The 25,406-nt window shown below is 38.3% G+C and overlaps 1 protein-coding gene across 11 annotated transcripts in view; it reads left to right on the forward strand.

Annotated features, from left to right (window-relative positions):
• The first annotated feature begins 2,428 nt into the window (after window positions 1-2,428).
• The window catches only part of LOC120956414 (vascular endothelial growth factor receptor 1), a 28,666-nt gene continuing 5,688 nt past the window's right edge, over window positions 2,429-25,406 (forward strand). Inside the window, exons 1-21 of one of the 11 annotated variants that reach the window (XM_049608363.1) lie at window positions 2,429-3,091; window positions 9,651-9,867; window positions 9,929-9,953; window positions 10,031-10,218; window positions 12,013-12,326; window positions 12,392-12,585; window positions 12,699-12,724; window positions 12,812-12,839; window positions 13,937-14,105; window positions 14,192-14,370; window positions 14,427-14,458; window positions 14,559-14,692; window positions 14,934-14,997; window positions 21,279-21,444; window positions 21,583-21,737; window positions 21,823-21,980; window positions 22,060-22,127; window positions 23,095-23,257; window positions 23,438-23,543; window positions 23,720-23,825; window positions 24,630-24,831. In XM_049608363.1, the coding sequence (XP_049464320.1) occupies window positions 9,802-9,867; window positions 9,929-9,953; window positions 10,031-10,218; window positions 12,013-12,326; window positions 12,392-12,585; window positions 12,699-12,724; window positions 12,812-12,839; window positions 13,937-14,105; window positions 14,192-14,370; window positions 14,427-14,458; window positions 14,559-14,692; window positions 14,934-14,997; window positions 21,279-21,444; window positions 21,583-21,737; window positions 21,823-21,980; window positions 22,060-22,127; window positions 23,095-23,257; window positions 23,438-23,543; window positions 23,720-23,825; window positions 24,630-24,643 (2,355 nt within the window). In that variant the 5' untranslated portion in view covers window positions 2,429-3,091; window positions 9,651-9,801 and the 3' untranslated portion in view covers window positions 24,644-24,831. Of the gene's footprint in view, window positions 3,092-8,262; window positions 8,480-8,540; window positions 8,566-8,642; window positions 8,831-9,650; window positions 9,868-9,928; window positions 9,954-10,030; window positions 10,219-11,966; window positions 12,327-12,391; window positions 12,586-12,698; window positions 12,725-12,811; window positions 12,840-13,936; window positions 14,106-14,191; window positions 14,371-14,426; window positions 14,459-14,558; window positions 14,693-14,933; window positions 14,998-21,278; window positions 21,445-21,582; window positions 21,738-21,822; window positions 21,981-22,059; window positions 22,128-23,094; window positions 23,258-23,437; window positions 23,544-23,719; window positions 23,826-24,629; window positions 24,832-25,406 lie in introns of those variants that run through there. The other 10 variants (XM_040377868.2, XM_049608356.1, XM_049608361.1 and 7 more) reach the window with 10 other exon arrangements.

Below are 25,406 nucleotides of genomic sequence, written 5' to 3' on the forward strand. Positions count from 1 at the left end.
ATTCGAGCATTTTACAGTCTTTCTGAGCGTGTTGTGTTCTTCAGTGTGCCAGTTTGTACATAATTGTTGTGCAATCAAATACAGGCGGTCCCCGAGATACACGGTACCTCTTATACGCGGATTCGGAGATACGCGGTTTTCTAAATTTGACAATTCTTTGAGCAAATTGTACTGATTTGACACATCAATTGCAAATTGCCAAATAATTTCCGTTTTGATCGAATGTTCAAAACTATTTCAAAAGGTTTAAAAGAGTTATATTCAGTCAGAATCATATCAAATAGTTCATAAAGTGACTAAAACCGCCCCCTACTTGCAAAATTACACGAAAATTTGTGATATTTTAGCTGGAAATCACAAGATTCGACTTACGCGGAAATTCGAGATACGCGGTATTTTGCGGCCGTTTTCGGTCCCCATTAACCGTGTATCTCGGGGACCGCCTGTACCAGTATTGTCCTGTCTGTTTTGCTTTAATTGTGCTTTAAGGTTAAGGTAGGGAGCATATTTTCGTCTTCAAACACTATTCAAGCACAGCATACTCATCATGGATGAGGAAGCAACCAGTTTTCTGATTTGATTATTGTTCAATAAATGTATTTACACAGAAAGGCTTAGCGTACACAGTGCGTGCGTGCAGATATGCTAGCAGCAGAAACGGTTTCCCACGGGCCATATGTTTCAAGTTTTACAGCACTAGATATTTACAGAATGACTAGCAATGCACGTACAAAAGGCCTCGTAACCCTAAGAATGATCGATTGAGCAGTAGCAAACATAAACAATCATTTCATTACTAATGGCTGAGGGATATTTATCTGTTTGGTCATATATTTATCGAGCCGATGGTGTTCAATCCCTGCAGCTCTGCCTCCAGACATCCGGCTTTAGGATTGAACTGTTCGGTCGAGCGGTAGCAGTTGCTCGCACTGGCGATCATTCTTGCCTGTCTGTTCCTTGTTTTGAGCGTAAATATTTACCAACAAAAACTATCAAAACATTAAAATATGATCGTGCAGAATTGAGACATCAGATCGGTGCGCTGACTGTTGAGACATTTTCCATCCAAATAAATATAGTTTCGTTTTTAACATACAACAGCACATAGTACCAGCAAATAACACATAATACAGCACACTTTAATATTAAAGCACACATCTAGAGACAATACCTTACAGACAATTAGCATGCCTAATTTCACATTTTCATTGCGAGATTTTTACGAATCAATACACCAAAGATCAAAAGAATGTTGAAGTGTGAAATTGCGTTTGGCACCACCAAAACACGCACCAACATTATTTGCTCCCCTAATTTCATTTCATTTCGTCTCGTTTGCATAACGTTCTGCCGAAATTGCCATTAATGGTCGGAAATGCGTTTATGGCCTGGCATCTCATATCGTACAAACTCGTGTAACGTGCGACCCCCTAATGTTTCTGGGTTTCTATCTCCTCACCTTCTTAATAAAAGCCATATATAATCCACATGCATCGTTTGAGCTTCAAGGTCATAAATGAATTTGTATTGGGTTTTATAATTTCTTCTACATTAGTCCAATTGAAGAAACTGGAGCCGTTATAAAAGATCAGCAATCAAATTAAGAGTGCTTTGGGGCATTTGACACAAAGGTAAAACTTCCCAAAAAACGCTCATTTGTTTCATCGAGTGTCTCTTCTTCAAAGTGGCGTTAGATTTTGCTAGTCTCTTTCTAGGCTTTACAAAAATAAGAGATAAAAAACCTATAACAAAAAAAAAATGATAGACCATCATCCGCATCCGCGTAATTCCATCACACAAATTCACTTATCTTCGATATCGTCCGTGGGCGTATACCAATATCTCTCGCTAGTTCTTTTTTCCAATCTGCCGCGAAAGGTGCTTGCTGTTTGTTATGCTTTTAGCAGTGCTCTTCAATTTAAACGATTTTGTTGCCGCGAACCATGAGCGCCGAGTCTAATTGTTTTTGGCACACTTTTAATAATCGCACACGCCCGTGGCAATCGCCAAATACCTGTGTAGTACATTCAACATGGCACTATGGCATGGCAACCAACTTCGATAGGCGTAGGCTATGATGTCTGCGAAAGAAGCTGAACCATTCTTTCGGAAACCAGCTGGTCGTTGTGTGTTTGGGTGTTATCGAATGGAGCTGTGGAAGTTTTCTTCTTCTTTTTTTACGCCAACGCTTATGGTATTTGATTTAAAACAAATCGAGGACAAACATGTTTAAGCAATGCAAATTTGTCTCATGCCACGTATTGTCCGATGAACATGCCTGGGTAACGTTCACTTACTGAGCAATAACCGGCACGCATAGACTTGGGACTTGAAGAAAATCGCACTTTTTACCCATCGTTCGTATGTTTATTTACACATTCCGTTTGTTCGCCTACTATGAACAAAATGTTTCCCAGGGGAACGATGGTGATGAGGATGCAACGTAGTAACACGCAGGCAACCGTAAACAATCGAGTCCAGAGAGCGGAATGTGAGATCCTGCAGAGAACGGCCGATATGCTGCTGTAGTGTGGAGAGTGCGTCACTTTGTCGGAGTATCGTCGTTCGGTGGTTGTTTTCAACTTGATCGCTCCAGCGCACCAGTTGCATGTGACACTTTAAGCTCGACGGACGGGTCCAACCTCGCAGCGGTTCGTGCGTGTGTGTGTGTGTGTTCTCTAGTGTTCTGTACATCGTACCACGCGTATCTTATCTTAGTGTTTAGTGTGACGGGAGTGTCACGCTAGAAGTGTGTCGCAACCGTTTCTCTGGCCACGCTCGAAATGATAAATTGATTCGGTGTTTGCTTTAGTGACACCTCCCGTGCCAGTGCTAACCGGTGACGCCTAATGAGAAATTAAACATCCAAGAAGTATCGTGCGCTAATTCGTGCTTTATTGTGTGCAGTGATGTGTTGTGAAAACGGGAACCTTGTGTAAAATTGAAGTCTTTTTCACCTTTATTCAACGTGAGCGTCACCGCCACCACCGTATACATCAATCGACGAAACGGTTGGATATAACATCAAGCATATATAGATAGTTTAACCAATCTACCACCTTACCGACAGTAAGGCTAGTTCATGCCAAATGTAAGCTTATTTTCTCATTCATCATGTATCACCATTATTCCATATTCCATCACCATAATGAAGCTGAAGTTTGAACATTAGTGTACATGCTTGACTTTAACAGATTGGCGCGCAAAAATCGTACCCTTGTCACCAAACCCCTGGCTAAATTAAGGGAGCTTTTGCCTACGATTACACGAACACGCTGCTCGTCCTACTGAAACGAACGGCACTGAAGTTGTTTACTGATAATGCTTACAATCGGAATTGGCGTCGTGAGCCCGTTGATAAGATTGTAGCGATATCTTGCGTCAATTCGTCGGTCGGTCAAGAAAACCGTCGCACCCTCCTATTTTTTATTTTGCTGCAGGTTGCTAGTTGCTGTGTATTATGTTTCTGGGCCACGTTTAGAGAACAATAACAGCAACAATAGATTACGGCAGAAATAGCAACGCTGTGCGCCATCGATACTGCCCGCGGGTGAAGCCTTTTGGTTGCTGATACGGTTGGTAATCGGTAAAGAAGTTCAATGAAATGAAATAGTTTTGGAAGTTTTTAGTCTGAGTGTTTGATGAACGATTTCTTAGACATGTCCCTGTATCAGGTACTCATTTTTGGTGGTGAAATGAACTTTGAAAACTGCTTTGAAAGACTGAAAGACAAGTCTTCGATTGCGTTGCGATTAAGATTGCGTTGAGTTGCATGATGTTGAGCAAGTTGAAATTTACCTTTGCCCCAAAATGTTTGAGCTCAATATTACATTCAATGAGATGGCTTGTTTCGAGCAGTTGATAATCCCCAAATCATACTTTCAGTTGTTGCCAGTGGCACATACGAGCATTTGCAGCGTCATCCATCGGATTTCTTTTCAGTTCATTAAAGTCAAGGCATAATTCTTCAATTAAAAAAAAATATTACCACAAATGAAAACTAGTTTCAAATATTTCCAAATTAGGGAACACAAGCCAACATTGAGAATTCAATATTAATGACATCCTCAAATAAAATTTTATGCAAATGCTCGGGCCGCATTTGACCTACGGATCTGGCGTGCCAACCCATGGGGTAAGACAGGGGGTAGGACAAACTACGGCACGTGGGCCGCATGCGGCCTACGATGACTTTGTACAGGTTAAAATAAATAGCTTATTTTTCGACTAATTAATCAAAACATTTTTTTTTATAGACGAAAATAAAAGAAAGATGTGGAAATTTTATATATTCAGTTCAGTATTTTCTAATCAAAACGAGATATCAACATTCAATCACTCTGAAAGTAAATTTAAAATAGCCCTTGACAACGTTATTTGTGGAGCCATGCGGTCCACGAACTGTAAAGTTTGAAGACCCCAGGGGTAGTACAAACCTACTTCATTGGTTAAAAATTACATTTGAGTTACTGGATGTTATCATTGATTTAAGTCCGTTTCTAGTGCTACAATCGCTTTGCGATCTTGGCCTGGTCTTGGAGAAACTTCTGCATCAGTTTTTGTATTCGTTCACGGTCTCGCGACTGCATTTCGTCTGTCATTTCATTATTCCGGTCTATAGTGAACGCATATATGCCATCTTACCAAATCAACTTGGGTTAAACACGCTCCTTCTAGCCTTGTAGATGACCTAAGAGGACTTGCTGGGGTGCGTTATCCGGTTCCATGCGCATAACATAACTAGCCTACCGGAGCCTTTGATAGGTTGCAGAACAGTGTCAAACAACTCGTTTAGCTTGTCGTTATATCGACTACTCCCTTATGCTCAAGTCTTAAAATTGCATGCAAAATAACTGAAATTCTCGCGTTGGTTGAGCCATAAAGTACGATAGAAACAAATTCGTTTAAAATATAAAAGATCTTCTTCTTCTTCTTTGGCACAACAACCGCTGTCGGTCAAGGCCTGCCTGTACCCCCACTAGTGAAGTGAGCTTGGCTTTCAGTGACTTATTGTTACCATAGCAGGATAGTCAGTCCTACGTATGGGGACACGGTCTATTCGGGGCTTGAACCCATGACGGGCATGTTGTTATGTCGAACGAGTTGACGACTGTACCACCAGACCGGCCATAAAAGGTCAAACATTACATAAAATGCTTTGTTGGTTTATATTCCTTTATATTTTTACGGACCGGTCTGATGGTACAGTCGTCAACTCGTACGGCTTAACAACATGCCCGTCATGGGTCCAAGACCCGAATGTACCGTGCTCCCGTACGTAGGACTGACTATCCTGCTATGGTAATTAATAAGTCACTGAAAGCCCGAGCACACTAGTAGTGGTACAGGCAAGCCTAGACCGACAACGGTTGTTGTGCCAAAGAAGAAGAAGAATTCCTTTATATTTTATCCCATGCTATTTTATCTTACTTTTCATCAGATTTTATCTCATTCGAATTTTATGCTAAATGGTATACTTTGGCTCGAATGCTTAAAATAGGTTTTATTACACTTTTCGCCCAGTCACCAAGCTCGAAAAACAGATTAGAAAGATGATAGTAACGTTTGGTAAATTTAACTTGGCCATTCTATTGTCTTATTCATTAACAGTTTGTTTTTTTAGATTTCTATTGAATGTTCGGGGTCAAGAAAAAGCCACGAATCAATTATATTTTTTACAAAGCGTTATACCAAAAGTTCGTATTTGAATCAGGTAAATTAATTGGACCGATGCAGTAGTACAGTCGTCAACTTGCACCACTTATCCATCTTGGGTTGAAGTCCCGTATGGACTATGCCAGCCTCCTCCCACCCATACGTAGAACTGACTATCCTGCTATGTTAATAATCAATAAGTTACTAAGAGCCAAGCCCTATTAGTGCTACAGGCAGGCCTTGGCCGACAACAGCTGTTGAGCCAAATAAGAAGAAGAAGAAGAAGAAAAATGGACCACCCATGCTATAAAGACTACGACAATTTATAGAGCAGTATACCTAGAAATCTGCGTCAAGTCATAGCGTATAGTCGCAACAAACGACTGCATAATGAATCCAGTATATGCTAGGCGCTCTTCTCATTACAATGGGGAATTAAAATTCTGCGTAGCATCTAAGCATATGTTGGGTATAGTGCAATTTATGTGCACTGCTAATATGAAGCCTCAATTTCCTGGGAGTGTTTATATACTTTAATGCAACTGCTTCCACTCTACACTCGTTAACGGTTGGCGAATTAATTTACCTTATTGACATATTTGCAGAATAAACTAGGTACCATTTCGTTCTATGTTGATTTGTTAAAGGAAATGGAAAGGTCACTGTGTCGCTCGGAGTGACAAAGTAATCAAATTATCCCGTGAATGTTTCATTCGCTGTGTGCTTTATGTGTGTACGTTGTAGTATTTGCTAGAAAATACGATGCAAACAATATACTGAAAACTGTCATGTGAAGTAATGTCCACGTTTGTCACGCATACGTCTAACATTGCTACAGGATATTATAGCTTGATGCATGTTGTGCTGGGTAGCATTGCATCGTGTTTAACGAAACACGAAGATTGTTTCGTGAACACCTGGTAAATATCTAACGCTCGACAAAGTTACACGGACACGCTGAAAACCATCAATCCCGTAATCGTAAGATCTAACGATGATGTTTGTATAAATGTACCACAATAAACCTCCAAAAAGTTTTTAAAAATACAAATATAAACTAGCTGCTTGAATCAAAGTTTAAATGATTTACTTGTTGATACATTTTGTCGATTCGTGTTTTTGATTTGTCGATTCTTGCTGGCATAACAAATAAGTAAATCATTTCAACTTCGAAATCATGAAGGAATGAAGCCAGCCGTTCACGAGCTTTCTCTCTGGAGTAAGCCACTCTTACTGCAGTTGTCGAGCCTTGAGCGCCTGAAAACGATCGGTCTGCGAGGATCGTTGGGCTGCTAAACGAAGCTCTTCACAACCAGGCATCGCGGTAAACTTATCGGCAGAATAAATCGTACGATTTTATTTATAGTGACTTCATAAAATTTAAGATTGTGTGTATTTTTATTTTCTATTGCCATGATGCCTGAAACAAAACATTGAAGGAGACTGTATATCTTATTTATATTTAAAAAGCTGCAAAAAATTTGAGCTATTTGTTGTGATTGAAAATAAATTCTGAACTTAAGCATACTTTCTGCATAACCACTTCTGTTGAGGTGGAAATATACTTTTGAACATTCGGGTAATTTCCCAACAAAACGAACAAATTAACTACGCACTGAAGTGATAAATTCAGCCTCTTTCCCAAACTCGTTCGAAGAGGAACGATATTTGTAGTTGCCTAAATACAACGGTTGCTTTCATTTATTTCATGAGTATCCTGCTCAGTTATACGTAAAATAATGGCAAAATGTAAAAAAAAACATCCAGGGAAACCATCATTTTATGTTATTTTGACAGTAGCTACGATCTTTCCTGAATTCGATCGAGATTCTGATAGTGGCTAATTGTTTAATTCTGTTTCGAAGCAGGCTTGTTAATCATTTTTTATTATAATTATTTCATTATTATTATAAATATTCATAATTATTATTATTATACAAATTGAACTGAGCCAATCCCGTGGTAAAGTCGTCAACTCGCATGACTTAACAACATGCTCGTCGAGGATTCGAGACAAGAATGGACCGTCTCCCTGGTTTGAGTATCATTTACGTTACTGACCTTACAACCAAGAAGACTGGAAAACGTTGAACAGAATTACTACGCTTTTTGCCATCCTTTGCATCCTTTGCAAAAATCTGGTGTCGACTCCGAGTCATTCTCCGAACGGATCTAGTGATACCCATTTTGCCGGAGTCGGAATCTGTCTAACAATAGTTGCAGTCGGATAGGAATCTTAGGTGCGTTCCAGAAAGTATCACACAGTTCCTAATAACCACACCTCTGCTTCTTTGGCACAACAACCATTGTCGGTCAAGGCCTGCCTGTAACACTAGTGGGCTTGGATTTGAGTAATTTATAGATTACCCATAGCAGGATAGTCAGTGTTACGTAAGGGGGCTTGGTCCATTCGAGGCTTGAACCCATGGCGGGTATGTTGTTAAGTCGTACGAATTGACGACTGTACCACGAGACCGGCCAAACACATTTCCTAGCAAATATGTTTTTATTTATAATTCATAAACGGTATGGTACAAACCGATATGTCATACACAGAAACTAATCACAACTTTTGATATTTATCGTTTATCGTTTGTCATGTCATAGCGTGTGCCCTGTCGTGTGCCGTGTTGGATAAGTTGTGCATGAAATGAGCAAGCTACAACAGCAGCGATTGTACGTATGATAGGATACGCAAAACATTACTACCTTTGCTGTTCACGACCTCTCAGTCGCACCACCATAAAATGACATTTTAATGGAGGTTTTCAGCAAAAGCTTCAATCTTTTACTAATGGTTTTCACAGCACTTAACGTAGGAAAGGTAATGTAAGAGTGATAATAAGTTGAGTCGTCTTATAATAATATTCTCACCCTCGTTCCAGGTGTGCGCCACAGAGGAGCTTTACGGTAAATTATTTCTGTTTCTATTTTCATTTGTTACGCCAGCAACACTCGTTCCCCATTTCTCATTTTTCCATTGCCAGGACTGATAGTGACGCCGTTTCGCAGCGACCAGCACGTCAAGCTGCACGTCTGGTGGAACTCAACGCTGCCAGAAACGACCGATTACGTCGTGACCATAACGCATATTGATTCCGAAAAATGTATGCTCAAGGACAGCCCCTTTGAAAATCATAAACACATCAAATGTGCTCCGATCGTTGTTAGTGCGGTATGCATTTGTAATGCTATGTATGCTTACTTTTAGCTTTAAATCATTTTTTATATACCATCAAATCAAACTGAACCTGACTATGTTTTTGCATCAATTATTAATGTTCTATTCTTTTGTGATAAATATACAGATAGTCCCTGAGCTATACACGGTAATTGCTATACGCGGAATCGGGGACACGCAGTTTACTTAATTAAACAATTCATAGTGCAAATTGCACTGATTTGGCATATTCATTGTGAAATGCAAAATAGATTCCCTTTTTGAAAAGCCACTTTGAAATGATAAATATTGTGCAATGCAGTCAGAATCATTAATTTTTTGGCTAAACCCATGCACTATATATATATATATATTATATATATATATATATATATATATATATATATATTACATTTTGCCGGAGTCGGAATCTGTCTAACAATAGTTGCAGTCGGATAGGAATCTTAGGTGCGTTCCAGAAAGTATCACACAGTTCCTAATAACCACACCTCTGCTTCTTTGGCACAACAACCATTGTCGGTCAACGCCTGCCTGTAACACTAGTGGGCTTGGATTTGAGTAATTTATAGATTACCCATAGCAGGATAGTCAGTGTTACGTAAGGGGGCTTGGTCCATTCGAGGCTTGAACCCATGGCGGGTATGTTGTTAAGTCGTACGAATTGACGACTGTACCACGAGACCGGCCAAACACATTTCCTAGCAAATATGTTTTTATTTATAATTCATAAACGGTATGGTACAAACCGATATGTCATACACAGAAACTAATCACAACTTTTGATATTTATCGTTTATCGTTTGTCATGTCATAGCGTGTGCCCTGTCGTGTGCCGTGTTGGATAAGTTGTGCATGAAATGAGCAAGCTACAACAGCAGCGATTGTACGTATGATAGGATACGCAAAACATTACTACCTTTGCTGTTCACGACCTCTCAGTCGCACCACCATAAAATGACATTTTAATGGAGGTTTTCAGCAAAAGCTTCAATCTTTTACTAATGGTTTTCACAGCACTTAACGTAGGAAAGGTAATGTAAGAGTGATAATAAGTTGAGTCGTCTTATAATAATATTCTCACCCTCGTTCCAGGTGTGCGCCACAGAGGAGCTTTACGGTAAATTATTTCTGTTTCTATTTTCATTTGTTACGCCAGCAACACTCGTTCCCCATTTCTCATTTTTCCATTGCCAGGACTGATAGTGACGCCGTTTCGCAGCGACCAGCACGTCAAGCTGCACGTCTGGTGGAACTCAACGCTGCCAGAAACGACCGATTACGTCGTGACCATAACGCATATTGATTCCGAAAAATGTATGCTCAAGGACAGCCCCTTTGAAAATCATAAACACATCAAATGTGCTCCGATCGTTGTTAGTGCGGTATGCATTTGTAATGCTATGTATGCTTACTTTTAGCTTTAAATCATTTTTTATATACCATCAAATCAAACTGAACCTGACTATGTTTTTGCATCAATTATTAATGTTCTATTCTTTTGTGATAAATATACAGATAGTCCCTGAGCTATACACGGTAATTGCTATACGCGGAATCGGGGACACGCAGTTTACTTAATTAAACAATTCTTAGTGCAAATTGCACTGATTTGGCATATTCATTGTGAAATGCAAAATAGATTCCCTTTTTGAAAAGCCACTTTGAAATGATAAATATTGTGCAATGCAGTCAGAATCATTAATTTTTTGGCTAAACCCATGCACTATATATATATATATATATATATATATATATATATATATATATATATATATATATATATATATATATATATATATATATATATATATATATATATATATACATATATATATACATATACATATATATATATATATATATATATATATATATATATATATATATATATATATATATATATATATATATATATATATATGTGTATATATATATATATATATATATATATATATATATATATATATATATATATATATATATATATATATGTATATGTATATATATATATATATATATATATATATATATATATATATATATATATATATATATATATATATATATATATATATATAGATTGAAAACTGTGGAATTTGATATACAATTAACAATTTCAGAACGATCTTGCTTTGGCAAACCTGTTCATTTCATATTTGAAAGAAATAAAACAATAATTACATACATTTCAAAAAAAAACCCTAACAATAGTTTTTCTAAAACCACAGATGCTTGAAAATGAACATCAAGAAGAAGAAGTTTTGCCTTGAATCGAATTTGTGCCTTATTGTAACTGGCATTAACGCATATTTGGTTAAACTTGAATTAATGTCAGCTATACTATTAAACCAAAAGATATCAGTTTCTGTTAAAGTACGATGTAAAAAAATACGGCAAAATAACATTTCACACAGAAGACTTTGAAAAATTGTTTCTGGTTATATCTAGGTCCAAAATCTATATAAAGTTTTCAATACTTAAATCATTTACAATGGAACCCCGCATAACGAAGTAGCGAAATACCTCTTATAATAAGTTTTTCGCATAGCGAGTAAACCTAAATGCTCAACAAATACTCCTTTTAACGAGAAAAATCTCGCATAACAAGCAATGTCATTCGTGTTTGGGATACATTTTTTAGAAGCCGTTGTGACATCAAGACCGCGCTCGGTAGACATTAAACATTTCTTTAATTTAAATGATCGCTCAGGTCTTTAATTTAAATAATTAAACACGTAGAAGATCGCGCAGCACGAATGCTATTTAAAAATGACACTGTCAATGATAAAAAAAAACAGTGAACTACAAATATTTTAAAAAATCTTAATATTATAACGACATTTTACATTTATTGTTTGCAACCAAATATTTCACTTTTTTCGTGAATTTAATCAATTTGGCATATTTATTATGCCAAATATGTTCTCAAACGTGTTGGTTCACTTTCTATTTGTATGCTGCATTGATGAATTATTGGAAAATTACCTTTTTCATGCATTTATGAGAAGTGTCCATCTTACCCGTAGTGTCCGTCTTTACCTACCTGCCCCTAATCATTATCAAATGCTTTAAGTTAAATATTACTTTAATAGAATACATACACTTATGCTCAGCAAAATCTTTACCATAGGAAATATTAAACGGACATGCTTAACATACATACTGTTTTCTGCCAGGAAACTACGGAAGTTACAATACCATCGGATCTGAATGGCGTATTTAAACACACGTGTCCAATCCAACAGCACTGTACATATTCGATACAGGTAGAAACATTAAACTTACCCACCAGAGTGACGGATGTGATCGAGGTGCCAGACTGTGTGGAGGGGTTATGCTCCTGCCACTACGCTGAGCATTTACCCGAACTGCTCAACACATCAGCCATTATTAAAATTACCACTAATCAGCTCATCGTTAGCTGGACCCTCGGTACTTTCAATAAAACTGAGTTGCCGGAAAATGTTAATCTAAAAGCCATATATCTTGGGTAAGGTATTTTCCGGTTAACGGTTCGGATCGCATCAAAAATACAGAAATTTATACAAATTGCAGCGTCCGACGTGGAACAAACAACGATCTTGCCTGGGGTGGTCAGCACTCCAGTATGAGAGAAATAATGCTTCCAGTGGAATCGAATACACACAGCTTCAACATTAACGATTTCATCGGCAGCAAGTATATTTTCGTTGTTCAGCTAAAAGTAATAGATACCAGAGACTGCGAACGCACTGCACAGCCAATACTTGGTAATGAACTAAGGGCAAATGCTTCGCATTAAGTTTCTTTGCATATGTAACCCATACATTTGTTTATTAAACAACACTCTCTTTTCCGGTAATGCGATGTGTCCGAAACATAGTGTCCCTTCCGGATGCCGAAAAGCGGGTATGTTTAACATCGTATCGTGTGATATCTCCTAAAAAAACATTCTTGTTTGTATGATTCTGTTTTTGTTTTCCATTTTTGTTCTAGCTGCCTAACGCAACTGGCGGATCTAAAGGTAAGCTTATGGTTTTCATTACTTACGACCCACATGATTAGACGAAGCTGATGCTGATATATTTGCCTACTACATCCTTATAAATCTTGTTAATGAGAACCACTTTAAATGGCAAAAACCGTCCACAAAGAGTATAATAGTATGGGGTATTTACATTGTTTTTGCTTCAGCTTTATGTAAATTAAAACCTCTATGCCATTAAACATAGACATTGTGCAACAAATATAGATTAAGCTTGCCCTAACCGGTTATAATAATGTGCTCCTCCTCCCCCCCCCCCCCCCTCCACCATCTCTGACACTAAAATGTAAGTTATATTTGGGCCCTTTTAGCGACGGGTCCCCGCGGGCGTTGAATCCGTTTAAACCCACTAATAATAGGATGATAAACAGTCCTACGTATAAGGGGCACAATCCATCCAGGGTTTGAACTGACGAAGGACATGCTGCTAATATATGCGAATTGATGCCATGGAACCGTCAAATCGCTTTTTTTAATTTTCAAAATTTAAAATCTTGCAACATTTCTGTTTGTTTTTCTTGTTGTGTTCATTAATGGAGACGCCTGGTGTTTGGTTACACGTGTGACATATTCCAGTGAACGTCAAGCTTTGGTTATCATAAAAGCCAAATTAATTTTACAAAAATACTCATAAAGTTTCTCGTTGATGAGAAAGATTGATAAACAAAGTTTAAAAAATCTTTTACGAAATATATGAGGAGAAAAGGGCGGCTCTGTTCACCAATTTAGTAAAGCCAGATAACAGAACAGCAGAAAATGTTATAACAACTTCGAATGAAAAGCTTTTTTATTTATAACAAGATTCATCCCCTTTGTTTGTTTGTTTTTTCATCATTACACAACAAAGTTTCTGTAAAATGATTGCTTGTGTATGCCTGGTCTCTTCACATTTTCGTAACTTAAAACGTTAACGGTCGTGTTTCTTAAAAGCAATGTTTTAGAACACGATTTACAGTTATTAGGTATTTTGTAGAAAATATGCAACACTTCAGCTACAGTTAATATGGCTTATGGGACCAATTATTAGTGGAGTGCTAATTAAAACAAATATCTCATTGCTTGTGGCTTGCTTCCAGGAACCTGTACCAACGACACCGTATGTAACTGTGAGCGTTTGAATAGGTTTCCTGATTTTCTGCTTGGCTGTCGACACGAAGGATCTGAAATAATCGTAACATGGCGTACTTTAAAACCCGTCACCTGGCGACAACCATCGTCAACTGATATCGTTCAACTTCAACTGGCGTAAGGGTTTACAAGGTCAAATCAAACACCAACGCTCTGATCTAATGATGTATGTTTTGGTTTCACTGTCTCTGTTGCATGCTAAGGATACGTTCAGAGCTTACCGGAGCAATACTCTGCTCCGTTTCCGTAGATCCCATGGCCACCAATACCCACACATTCTTCGTTGATGAGATCGTACCAACTAGCAGCACCAGTTTTGTGCTAACTGCTTCTTTCATTGACGGCAATAATTACTGCGAACGGATAATACCTACCTATAAAAGTAAGCATGCGTCCCACATTATTTAATTTCATTAAACTAATCGTTTTGTTTTACAGTTCCTCCGAACCTTAACTCTACATCTATATTGGTGAGTTGTGAGTGGTGTGTTGTTTGTGATACTGCCCAGTTTTTCAGCAAAAAGTTATGTAACCTTTGTACGTGTTTTCCGGTTCTTCTTTCTTCAAAAGGTACCGGTAATATGTGTGCTAGTCGCGGTTATTACTGTTACAGTATTGGCAAGCACTTTATTCATCTACTACAAACGTCGTACGAAATTTCGTTGGAAAGCAAATAATTGGAGAGGAGTTTATGTGCGTTCCAGGTAACTTGACTGCTTTATGTATAACATTTTATATGAGAGGTCTAGAACTCGACGATCGAACTAAAAATGTAAACTTCAATAGTGAAGGAAGTTTAACCAATAAGCTTAAATCAAGGTGTAAACAATGCTACATGTTATTTTGAACCATTGAAAACCGTTTCGAGACCGCTATATTATTACGATTATGAAGCTTCGAACTTGGTTGTTAATGTTTTTCGTATTTTGATAATTTTAATTACAGTGGTGATCATCATCCACAAGTGGCAATGGAAGAAAACAGACTGTACATAGATATGGACATTTTGGTAAGTAAATTAACATACAATGAGACATTACTGTTCTCCACGTGTTTAAAGCAATTGATATATGATGATAAAAATACACACACAAATCCGATATAGGGTCACAATACAAGCCAGCTTTTTTACATGGAGTTTGACAGTTGGCGGCTGTAATCATGTCAACACCACACACAAAAACTAGCGTGAATCATACCTTGTTTTTTTTATAATCAAATTTGAATGTCACTTTTTGACAGAACGGTTGAAACCAGTGCTGCAAAATGTCACTATCAATGTCATAAAAAAAATCTGACTGAAACCAAATCCATTTCAGCGTCACGTACTCAGTTGTGAGAATCAAAGGTGATACTCAGAACGATTGATGTGACCAATACATGCTTATGACATGTTTGCGACCATCGCTTGGTCAGTCACTATATCACGACTTTTTTTTGCTGTGATCAATTTTGCAAAATGTCACTGACAAAGTCATGACAAATTCTGGTTGAAACAAAATCATCTCAGCATCACGAGCTCTACTGCGAAGATCAGAGATGAGCCCCAAACAGTTGGTACGACCATCGCATGCTTGGTGACATTGTGTGCAACCAACTCGTGTTCAATCACTTGGTCGCGACATTTTCAGTCGGTGATCATCGCGATGGTCACGGGAGATATGCATTGCGTGTGAGTGGTTCCAAGAAACAAAATGAGCATGTTTTCTCGCTCTGTTTGACCCGACAGACCATCAAAACAGATAGAGGGAGAAAGCATGCTCATTTTGTAGCTAGAGCCCACGCGCCAAGTATATTCCAAGAATGTCGCGATTATCGTCGACAACAATGTCGTGACCAAGTGAGTGACCAAAAGTTGGGTGCTAAATTAGGCCGCGGGGCCATGGGGATTCTCAAGCACTCATGAGATTGTCGAATCGGAACAAAATCGGTTTTGAGAATCTTTGAGAAAGTTGACGATGCAGCGATCGGCTAACTGAAATATAGAGAATTGTGCTATTTGTTTATCGGAAATCACTTTGGAAAATGTATTCAATGTTTATAATTTAAAACGTTAAAAAAATATGCGATTAAAAACTGTTTTTCTATTTAAAGCTCTAAATAAAGCTTGAGTGTCTATATCAGTCTCTCAGGGTGAGAAAAAACTGACGACGGCCACGGGCTTGAGTCTGAGAACAAGTTTTGAGTGCTTGAGAAACTTAAATGAGTGCTTGAGAACGTTTTCTCAGCTTGAGAAAGACCCGTGGCCCCGCGGCCTTTGAGTATCGTCCCTGATCATCTCAGTTGTGTACGTGATCTGATTTGAGCTTCGTTTCAGTCATGAGTGTTGATGATTGAAACAGTGGCATTTGGTAGCACTGTTCGCAGCCAGAAAAAAATCATGATTATGCTTGCGCCGGCATTAAGTTAAGCTTGTCAGTCAGAGTATCGCGTTGAACTCAAGTATTCACATGTTGTGTTCTGCATGTCATGACGCTCTTTTATTGACTATCAGCAATGAGCATCAAGCTACCACGGATATGTTCATTGTTTTCGTTGGTGAAAATCTCGTGATGCTCATGACATTTTGCAGGGCTGGTTGAAACCTTTGCTCAAACAGGCTTTCTGGAGGCTTGACGAATACACAAAACACTCTTAAAATCTTCATTCAGAAACAGATGCGATAAAAATCAACCTTCTAAATTCATACAGCCCACCTGTATATTTATACCCACTTAGATCTCTTTTCTTTTTTCTTTTTTTTTTGGCACAACAACCGCTGCCGGTCAAGGCCTGCCTGTACCCACTAGTGTAGTGGGCTTGGTTTTCAGTGACTTTTTGTTACCGTAGCAGGATAGTCAGTCCTACGGATGGGGGCACGGTCTATTCGGGACTTGAACCTATGACGAGCATGTTGTTAAGTCGTTCGAGTTGACGACTGTACCACCAGACCGACCCGCTCGATAGCTGCTCGAAAACTGCGATATAATGCAAACAGCTGACAGGCTGAAATTTCAGCCTACGACCTTAAAACGAAAAGGGCCCCATTTTCAAATTTCACTCAAATTCATCGATCGATAGATTCCGGCCATTCTTTTTTGATCGGAGAGATGGCAAAAATAGAGTCTACATGAGATTTCACTATTACGCCAGGACTCCACAGAGCATAACACGGAGCGCAACATAACAACTGACAGCTGCCAAACGCTTGAGAAAATGCTTGGGAAAGGAGGTTAAGCGTTTCATTAACTATCGGTCATCGCAGTAGGTTGGTAGCTTTTCAACGAAAAATGAGCGGCCTACTAAGGATATTCGAAACATGGTACCGGCAATAAAGCGTTTTATGAAGCGTTTAGCAGCTGTCAGTTGTTATGTTGCGCTCCGTGTTATGCTGTGTGGAGTCCTGGCGTTAGATATTTATTCTCATATCTGGTGCATAATAAATCCCAGGCAACGCTTTAATTCGCCGTGGTAACTTCTATCACTTCAATCTCGCGCTTTGAATCTTATGTTAGACATGAAATCAAATACGTAAGCTTATCCACTTCATTTAGCTCCGGCGCCGCATCTATCAGGGTTTGGAAATCATCACGAAACGTCGTCCAATTCTGCAAAGAACCGTCAAATTTGGGTAGTTTGATTTCCGGTAGCTTCACTCGCGATGTTTGCTTCGATACGTTACAAGGTAACACTTCTTTCACTGTAGCTGCTGCGATTCGCTGCTTTGCGTTCCGCATTAATTTTCTAATCGAATAGCCTTTCGAATTTAGGTAGCACGCACTAACACGACACTATCTGCTAGTGGAGCCTTTTCTACTTTGGCGACAACACAACCACAACCATTGGCGGTCATAGCCTGTACGTAACACCTGTACCTGTACCACTAGTGGCCTTGGCTTTCAGTGACTTATTCATTACCCGCAGCAGGATAGTCAGTCCTACGTATGAGTCCACGGTCCATTCGGGGCTTGAACCTATGACGGACATGTTGTTAAGTCGTACGAGTTGACGCCTGTAGAGATTGCTATAGATATAACTGCTAAAAGTATGTGCCAATAAAAACTACTTTCCCTTGCAAGCCTGGTAATTCATAATAAACATGAGGAAGATCAGGGGAAATCATAAGGTTCTTCTTCTTCTTTGGCTCAACAACCGATGTCGGTCAAGGCCTGCCTGTACCCACTTGTGGGCTTGACTTTCAGTGACTAATTGCTTCCCCCCCATAGCAGGATAGTCAGTCCTACGTATGGCGGCGCGGTCTATTTGGGGATTGATTGTTCTGTACTACGAGACCGGCTCCTCATAATCATAAGGTTCACTCGCTCCCATTAGTGAGCGGACGGTTGCCGCTCTTCGTTCCAACAAAAAAAGATTCGCACGCTCGCATAAAAACAAATAAAAAAGGTCGTTTGAGACTAGTAGCCCGAGGAAGAAAAAAATCCATATTTGTAACACTTATCGGGCTTATACGGAATCTAAATAACTGCTGCCCTGTTCTTCTCGCTATATATTTTTGATAGGCAGTGCGCTAGCGAGCTAGGTTGTAGAGCCACTGATAAACAACTGGTTTTTAAAAGCAAGGTATATTTCGACATACACAAAATGGATTCATAATGGTTACAATAAATATCACCTAGTTAAAAGTTTATTGCTGCTTTCGCTGCAGGAAACCAGTTACTTCATTCAAGATTATCAGAAGTTTTGCTATAGAAAAAAATGTAGTAATTTCAATTGCCTCTCACTAGCAGAACGGCCTCTGCCTCTTTTATTCAGTAGAACGGCTTTGCTGTATTGCTTAACTCTCTGGGCGCTGGCATTTTGCATTAGCTTTCTGCGGAGAAAACAGTACAAGATAAGAGACCGATGATAGCGGTTCATTGGCTTACGATCGTTCACTCTCTTTCCGATTCTCACGTACGATGCCGCTTCTGCAATATGCGCTCTCTCTTTCTTCCTGCTGCAATACGCTCTGCTGAGAGCTGATGAGAGACCAATCACAGAGAAGGAGAGTGAACAAAGCTGTGATTCCAAAGCGAGCCACACAGCGCCCAAAGTGTTAAAGACTCACTATTATAATGCTTACTGTAACATTCGTTCACAGATTGACATCTTGTTCTTTCTTCCTGCCTCATTATTGCTATTGTCATTAGTGATTGTATTGCTACTTATGCCTATCGTAGTGTTAATAATAATTAACGTTAGATTCGATCTGTGGGTGTTATCTACCGTGATTCCCGACAGAGCGCGGTACAAACGCGTAGTGTGGGAAGCATCCGATACCGATCGAGTCGAATATTCCCGATCGCTCAAAGGCTCCCGAACATTGTGGCTAAGGCGTCGCAATAAAAGAATACTATAAGACTGCTTAAGAAAACGCTTGTTACTTAATACCTAATACTACTACGGGCGAAAGAAAGAGTGCTGTTGCAATAGTTTGCAACACGTAGATATAAAAAAATGTGAATTTTTGTGTATTGATTTGTCTGAACATTAACTCTTAACTCTATTTTTCGGGAACAAACAGCATTATTTGAGCAGTATCTCACTAAGGATATCACCTATATATCCTGTCAAATTCAAGATATGGTTAGCGCGAGCGGACGAATACAATACAATATACCAGTAAGCAAAAGAGCTCGTTGCCAGTAAGCAAAGAATCGTTTTGTCCATGTCCAGCTCATACCAGGCATTTGTTTTTTCTTTACTTTAAACTGCTGAGTACTCTTGGTTCGTATTGTAGCATTATTAGTATTTTACATTTACTTGTATTTGGCGTACCTATACCTCATACGCAGAGATGTCGGTCTGTACAGGCTTTCCAGACTTAATTATTTCATTCTCGTTTGTTTATAACTTTACTTGACATTTTATAAGGGTTTAGTAGCTCAGATCGATTTTCTTTGATTAAGGATACATATATTTGCGATTTCCATTTATTCTCCCGACTAATCTCCATAGTCTAAAGGCATATGGTATATTGTTATATTTTTTACGAAATTGGTTGACCATATATTGTTTATGAGTAAGTAAGTAAGTAATTTTAAATCTTCATTAAAAATCATACAATACATAAAAACTGTATTAACCTAATCAACATTTTTTGGGTGAATCTATGAATTTGTTGTTGAATATAGTTTTTACACTCATATTCATATTCACATTTTATTAGTCTCTCTTCTGGTTACACAAAAACTTAAATAATACTTATTACCTATGTTCCTTACCTAGCAAAAATTAAGGTAGCACGGGATTATGGAGGGTTCTTAGGCGGGATCGGAAAGAGGATAAGGGAAGGTTGAAAACAAATATAGAGGATACACAATTGAATTGACGAATTGCACTAAAGAGGGGGTCATTACGGCCCACTGCTGCTCGGCGGGGTTGGGTCAATAGAGGAGGACGTTTATGAAGAACACGGTTAGGGGCCTAGAAAGGGAAAGATGAAAGGAGGGCTCATTTGGCATTTGGTAACATATACTGTAGAAATGTAAATTAATATTCGTGTGTGATTTATTATGTGCAAGTCTACAATTCGATGCCATTTATGTTGGACGTTTATTAATATTTGAAGTCATTTATTTTGACATCCTAGAAGCTTTATATCTTGTCAAGAAAACCACCTCAGGGTTTGCATCATTATTGTGTAGGTTGCATTTGCATTATCATTTACCGTATTTTCTTAGTCCAATGTTTAGTTGCTCTTGATTGTTTTGAAGATGAATGAATTGATGAATTGATGAATTGAAGATAAATGTTAAAAGACAGAAGTATTAATCCATTCAGTGATTATTTCTCGTGTAGTTGTTTTGTTCTCCGTTTTGCTGCATTTGTCGCGTGATGAGGGTGTATGTGGATAAATAAAACAATAGCGATGAAGTATTTTCTACTTCTTATTTCCGAGTTATGCAGTGGCTTACCCAACAGGTAAGCTAAAATAGCTTCCTTTTCTTATTTTTTGTCATTATTGTCATAATATCATCGTTCTATATTATTGCTTATATAGTCTTTTGGAACAGTAATTGCAAAATCGTACAATACTTGGCCCATATACCACTGCATGAGTATTTGAAAACCCGAAATCGTTCCAGTTACACCTCTCGTTGGATCACTATTCAGGAGGCAATTTTTTATACAATTGCCTGATAATACGTTGTTATACTTCCGCTGCCCCTGTCGTTATATAATAATTGTTTACAGTTGAACTTTATTTAAAGCGCTTTGTTTTATTTTGTGTAATCCGATTTCTACCAACCAATGTTTAATAACACATGTACTAAAGCCGCATTATATACTGCACTCATTATTTGCCAGAATGCCCGAGCACGAGGTGATGCTGACTATTTGGAAGTTCCCCATTCCTGCCTCCGGATTGGGCGCGAGATAGGAAAAGGGGCGTTCGGACGCGTGTTTATGGCTAGCGCTATTAAATTACCTGGTTTTAGTGGACCAAAAATAGTTGCAATTAAACAGCTGAAAAGTAAGTTTATTCAAACTGCTGTTAATAGTGCATTGATACTAAGAACATGCTGCCAACAGTACGGATTTGACAAGTTAATACAGTTTATTCGGATCACTGTTATTTGATATTTTTCCAATATCCCAATTCCCGTTGTAGAATGCTCATCCAGCGATGAGTTTGACGAATTTCTTGATGAAATCACCATGATGAAAAAGGTCGGAAAACATCCGAATATCGTTGCGCTGCTCGGTTGCTGTACCATCAAAGAGCCGCTTACAATGATAATGGAATACGTTGGCTGCGGCGATCTGGTACAGTACACGCCCGTGTTATTAGCTCACTAATCGCTTTGTAACATGCAGTCTTTACTTCACCTCTTCCCACTACCCTTCACAGCTGGAATATCTACGGAAAATACGAGCGAAACACTTAGCAAAAGTTCATCAGCTGGACATAGGAGCACAGTTGGAGAATGCCAACTCGGGACTAAACACTGCACCGGGGAACAATATATTTGGCCCGATGGTGAAATACTTAGATCTATTGCACACATCGTAAGTTAATAAGAGCGACAAAGGGACGGAGAAATTTACTACAATAAACCAATGTATCAACATGTTTTCTTTACAACAGCAGCTCCAACTCAGACGCATCCTACATTACGCAAACCGATACAACTACACGCCCTTCGGTGACGGAGAGTAAGTATGCGTATATTTTGGAACGCCACACAACATTGCTATCTGAAACGTTGTCATTTGATTAACATTCTTACCACATTTCCCACGCCTCACATTACATCTGCCTTATCCTTTAATGGGTTTGGTTATCTCTGACTAATTGGTTTACCCAAAGGAAGGAAAACTGAACCCAACGGATGCGGGCGGCTCTATGCATGACAGGCATTTTATTACAGAGGTTTATTTTATGGCACATAATTACTAAAAATTTAAGTAACATTATTTCGGTAAATATCATTATTTGATTTACGATACTTTGCGTTGTTCTAGCAGCCAGATAGTTGTGTAAAGTAAGAAAAAAAAAAATAACTTACAAATTGAAGTTTGCAGAAAAACTAATTTTGGCTGTTTAATATACAGTGATATCAGCCTTGAAAATAAAAATAAATGTTAGGATATTAAATGGAAAATAATAAAAATCCACATTGAACTGTTGTGCCACAGCTAGTAACAAACTTCACACGGCGTACATAAATGGTTGCAGTAAAATTCAAACAAAAAAAGCACATTGCTTCACTTCGACTTGATACTCGAGCGATTGTAATCCAGGTAAAATGCAACTAGATTAAAATACTCGAGCGACCACACTTTAGGAAGAGTAAATCTACATTGAATTGCCTGTATAAAAATAGTTAATCTTTTTCTGGGTAAAAAAAGAGTCCCACTTTTTGTTCTTTGTTTTCCTGTCGTTCCAATCGGCTAGCTTTTTATTAGAAGGCTTCATCCATTTAGCAAGATCTCAACTCTCAACAGCTTACCTTATAACGCCAGAAATGTCTTTCACTAGAATGTTCACACCACTCCAAATGGCATGTTTCAGACAGAAAAAAAACGAACATTCAATGTAAACGCTAACTCGGTTACTAAACATTATTCCGAGATCGAGTGAGTTAATGTCAGCCGAATTTTTGTTTCACGAACTTAATAGCCACCTACACCGCGCTGAGCGGGACCATGGGCGATGAGGATAACAATTCCACCATCGGTAGCTGCTCGCTCGAGTATGTACTTGACCATAAAGAGTTGCATAACTTTGCGAAACAAATTGCCTTCGGTATGGAGCATTTGGAGGGACTTCATATCACTCACCGGTAAGTGGGAGCAAAATATCAGGAACAAAAAAGCGAAACTCACAAGAAAAATGATAATACAATACAAAATTCATCCTAAATTCATTTTTCTATATGAGTATATCTCGTACCTGTTAACCCATTATCATCCCTTCTTTTCTCACCCCGCCCTATTTGCTCTCCATCCTGTGTACTTTCCAGTGATCTTGCGGCACGAAACATTCTGATCGACGAGCGGAAAACGCTAAAGATATCGGATTTCGGTTTATCCCGCACCGGGATTTATGTCAACACCAGAAACAAAAAGGTATTGTTGTTTTGTGGTACTTTGATCTGATTCATCGGCGAATTCAATCCAAAGTGCCAACCACCGATCGGCAATTGTTAACCGATTCTCACTTTCGCATCTGTCAACGTTTGACGCACCTACACGGTGATTGTGTTGAATCCGGGTGATAATATCGTTCCCCTTTTTCACACCAGGTTCCATTACGCTGGCTGTCTATCGAGGCGATGCGTGATAATCTATACTCCAACAAGAGTGACGTTTGGGCGTTTGGAATCGTGCTCTGGGAAATAGGCACTCTAGGTAAGTATTCGTTAAGATATGTCCCGATAGGTCTGGATAGCATGTACAATAAATCGAATATTTATTACAATTTAATGCCAGAAATAGGTTTCGCTATCACAAGCTTCTGTTCATCTCAATTCGCTATATCTGTATAAACACTGGAAACAGTTTCAATCAAACAAAAATCAGTGATGCAACACTATTATCACACACACACACAAATTACAAACTGAAGTTCGAGGAAAATCGAATTTCAACTATTTCAATTACAGTGAAATCAACCTTTTAAATTGATCGCCGAAGAGATAATTGATTTGTTTGATGTGCAATCCTTTCGTAATCCTGTCAATCGTTTCGTAATACTAACACATTATAACGCTTTTCATTTTAATTAGCGAATGCACATTGTGTGGCTCTCATACCAGATCCTTTATAAAGATAAACGAGAGAAAAATGCACTCAAAGGTTTTGAAGAAATAAAAGAGGAGCAATTTTAGAGAATCAAAGTAAAAGAAAGTAGACGAATATCAATACTGGATATTCTATGTAAAAAATATCATGTTCGTCTCAAAATGTGTTGCACCATTACTAATAGTTTTGTGAATCATTCACACGTTTTTTGTTGGCATTGTACCAATAAAAATTAATAATAATGATCAAATTAACATAAGCGTTTATCCAAAATTTTCCCCCAATGAATTCTGGGAACGATAAAAACAAAGGAATGCATCCAAAAATCAAAACAGAAAGATGATGTGAAACATAACAAACTGAACATACCAGTATATCACACGGGTAGCTGAAATTGGTTTTAAATTTCAGGAAACGGAAGCTAGATCCGTTTTACAAAACTGAATCAACCTCCTCGGGGCTACATAGATCGGGAGCAGGTAAAGATTCGAGTGACGGGAAATGGATCACAATTTCACGCTTTAGTCGAGTGTATTTTAGTTTTATCCTAGATTTGATATTATTCATGGATTTTATGATTATGACTATGGTTTATGTAGTATATAAAACATCAACCAAGTTCACTTTAGACTATAAAGGTAAAATTTAAAAAAGAAACACGATGCTTCTGTTCCGTTTCGAGCCCTACGGACTTCGGACGTGAACCGACGGTCCAGTTACCGCCTCTAGGGATAGGCTTGGCGCTCAATGTGTTAAGTAAATAATGTTGAAACAACACAAAACCAGCTTTAAGAAAATCGCCAGGATAATACACCACCTGCTGAATGAATGAATAAAAAAGATCGATTTTTGCTTCTTCATTACAGTGTAACAATGTGAGAATTTCAATTTTTTTACGAAATTTTCATTCAATCCTTCGATTTAATGTGATCCTGAAACTAGAGAACATGTAAACCAAAGAATTGTGATGTTGATACTGTCGAGACAAAAAAAAAAGTTTTAATTTAGGCAATCAAATCTTTAAATTTTTACGGCTCAAAACACAATTTACATCTATCTATTTACACCAATTAAAATATCTACATTCCTTGTATTTTTTACAATCCTTTTAGCAAAACAATCGCACGGTCTAGCTACTCGTAGAAGACTGCTTGGCACTCAATTATTAGATTTACCTAAAACAGGATA

Source organism: Anopheles coluzzii, chromosome 3, assembly GCF_943734685.1.
Source record: "Anopheles coluzzii chromosome 3, AcolN3, whole genome shotgun sequence".
Classification (NCBI taxonomy): Eukaryota; Metazoa; Arthropoda; class Insecta; order Diptera; family Culicidae; genus Anopheles; species Anopheles coluzzii.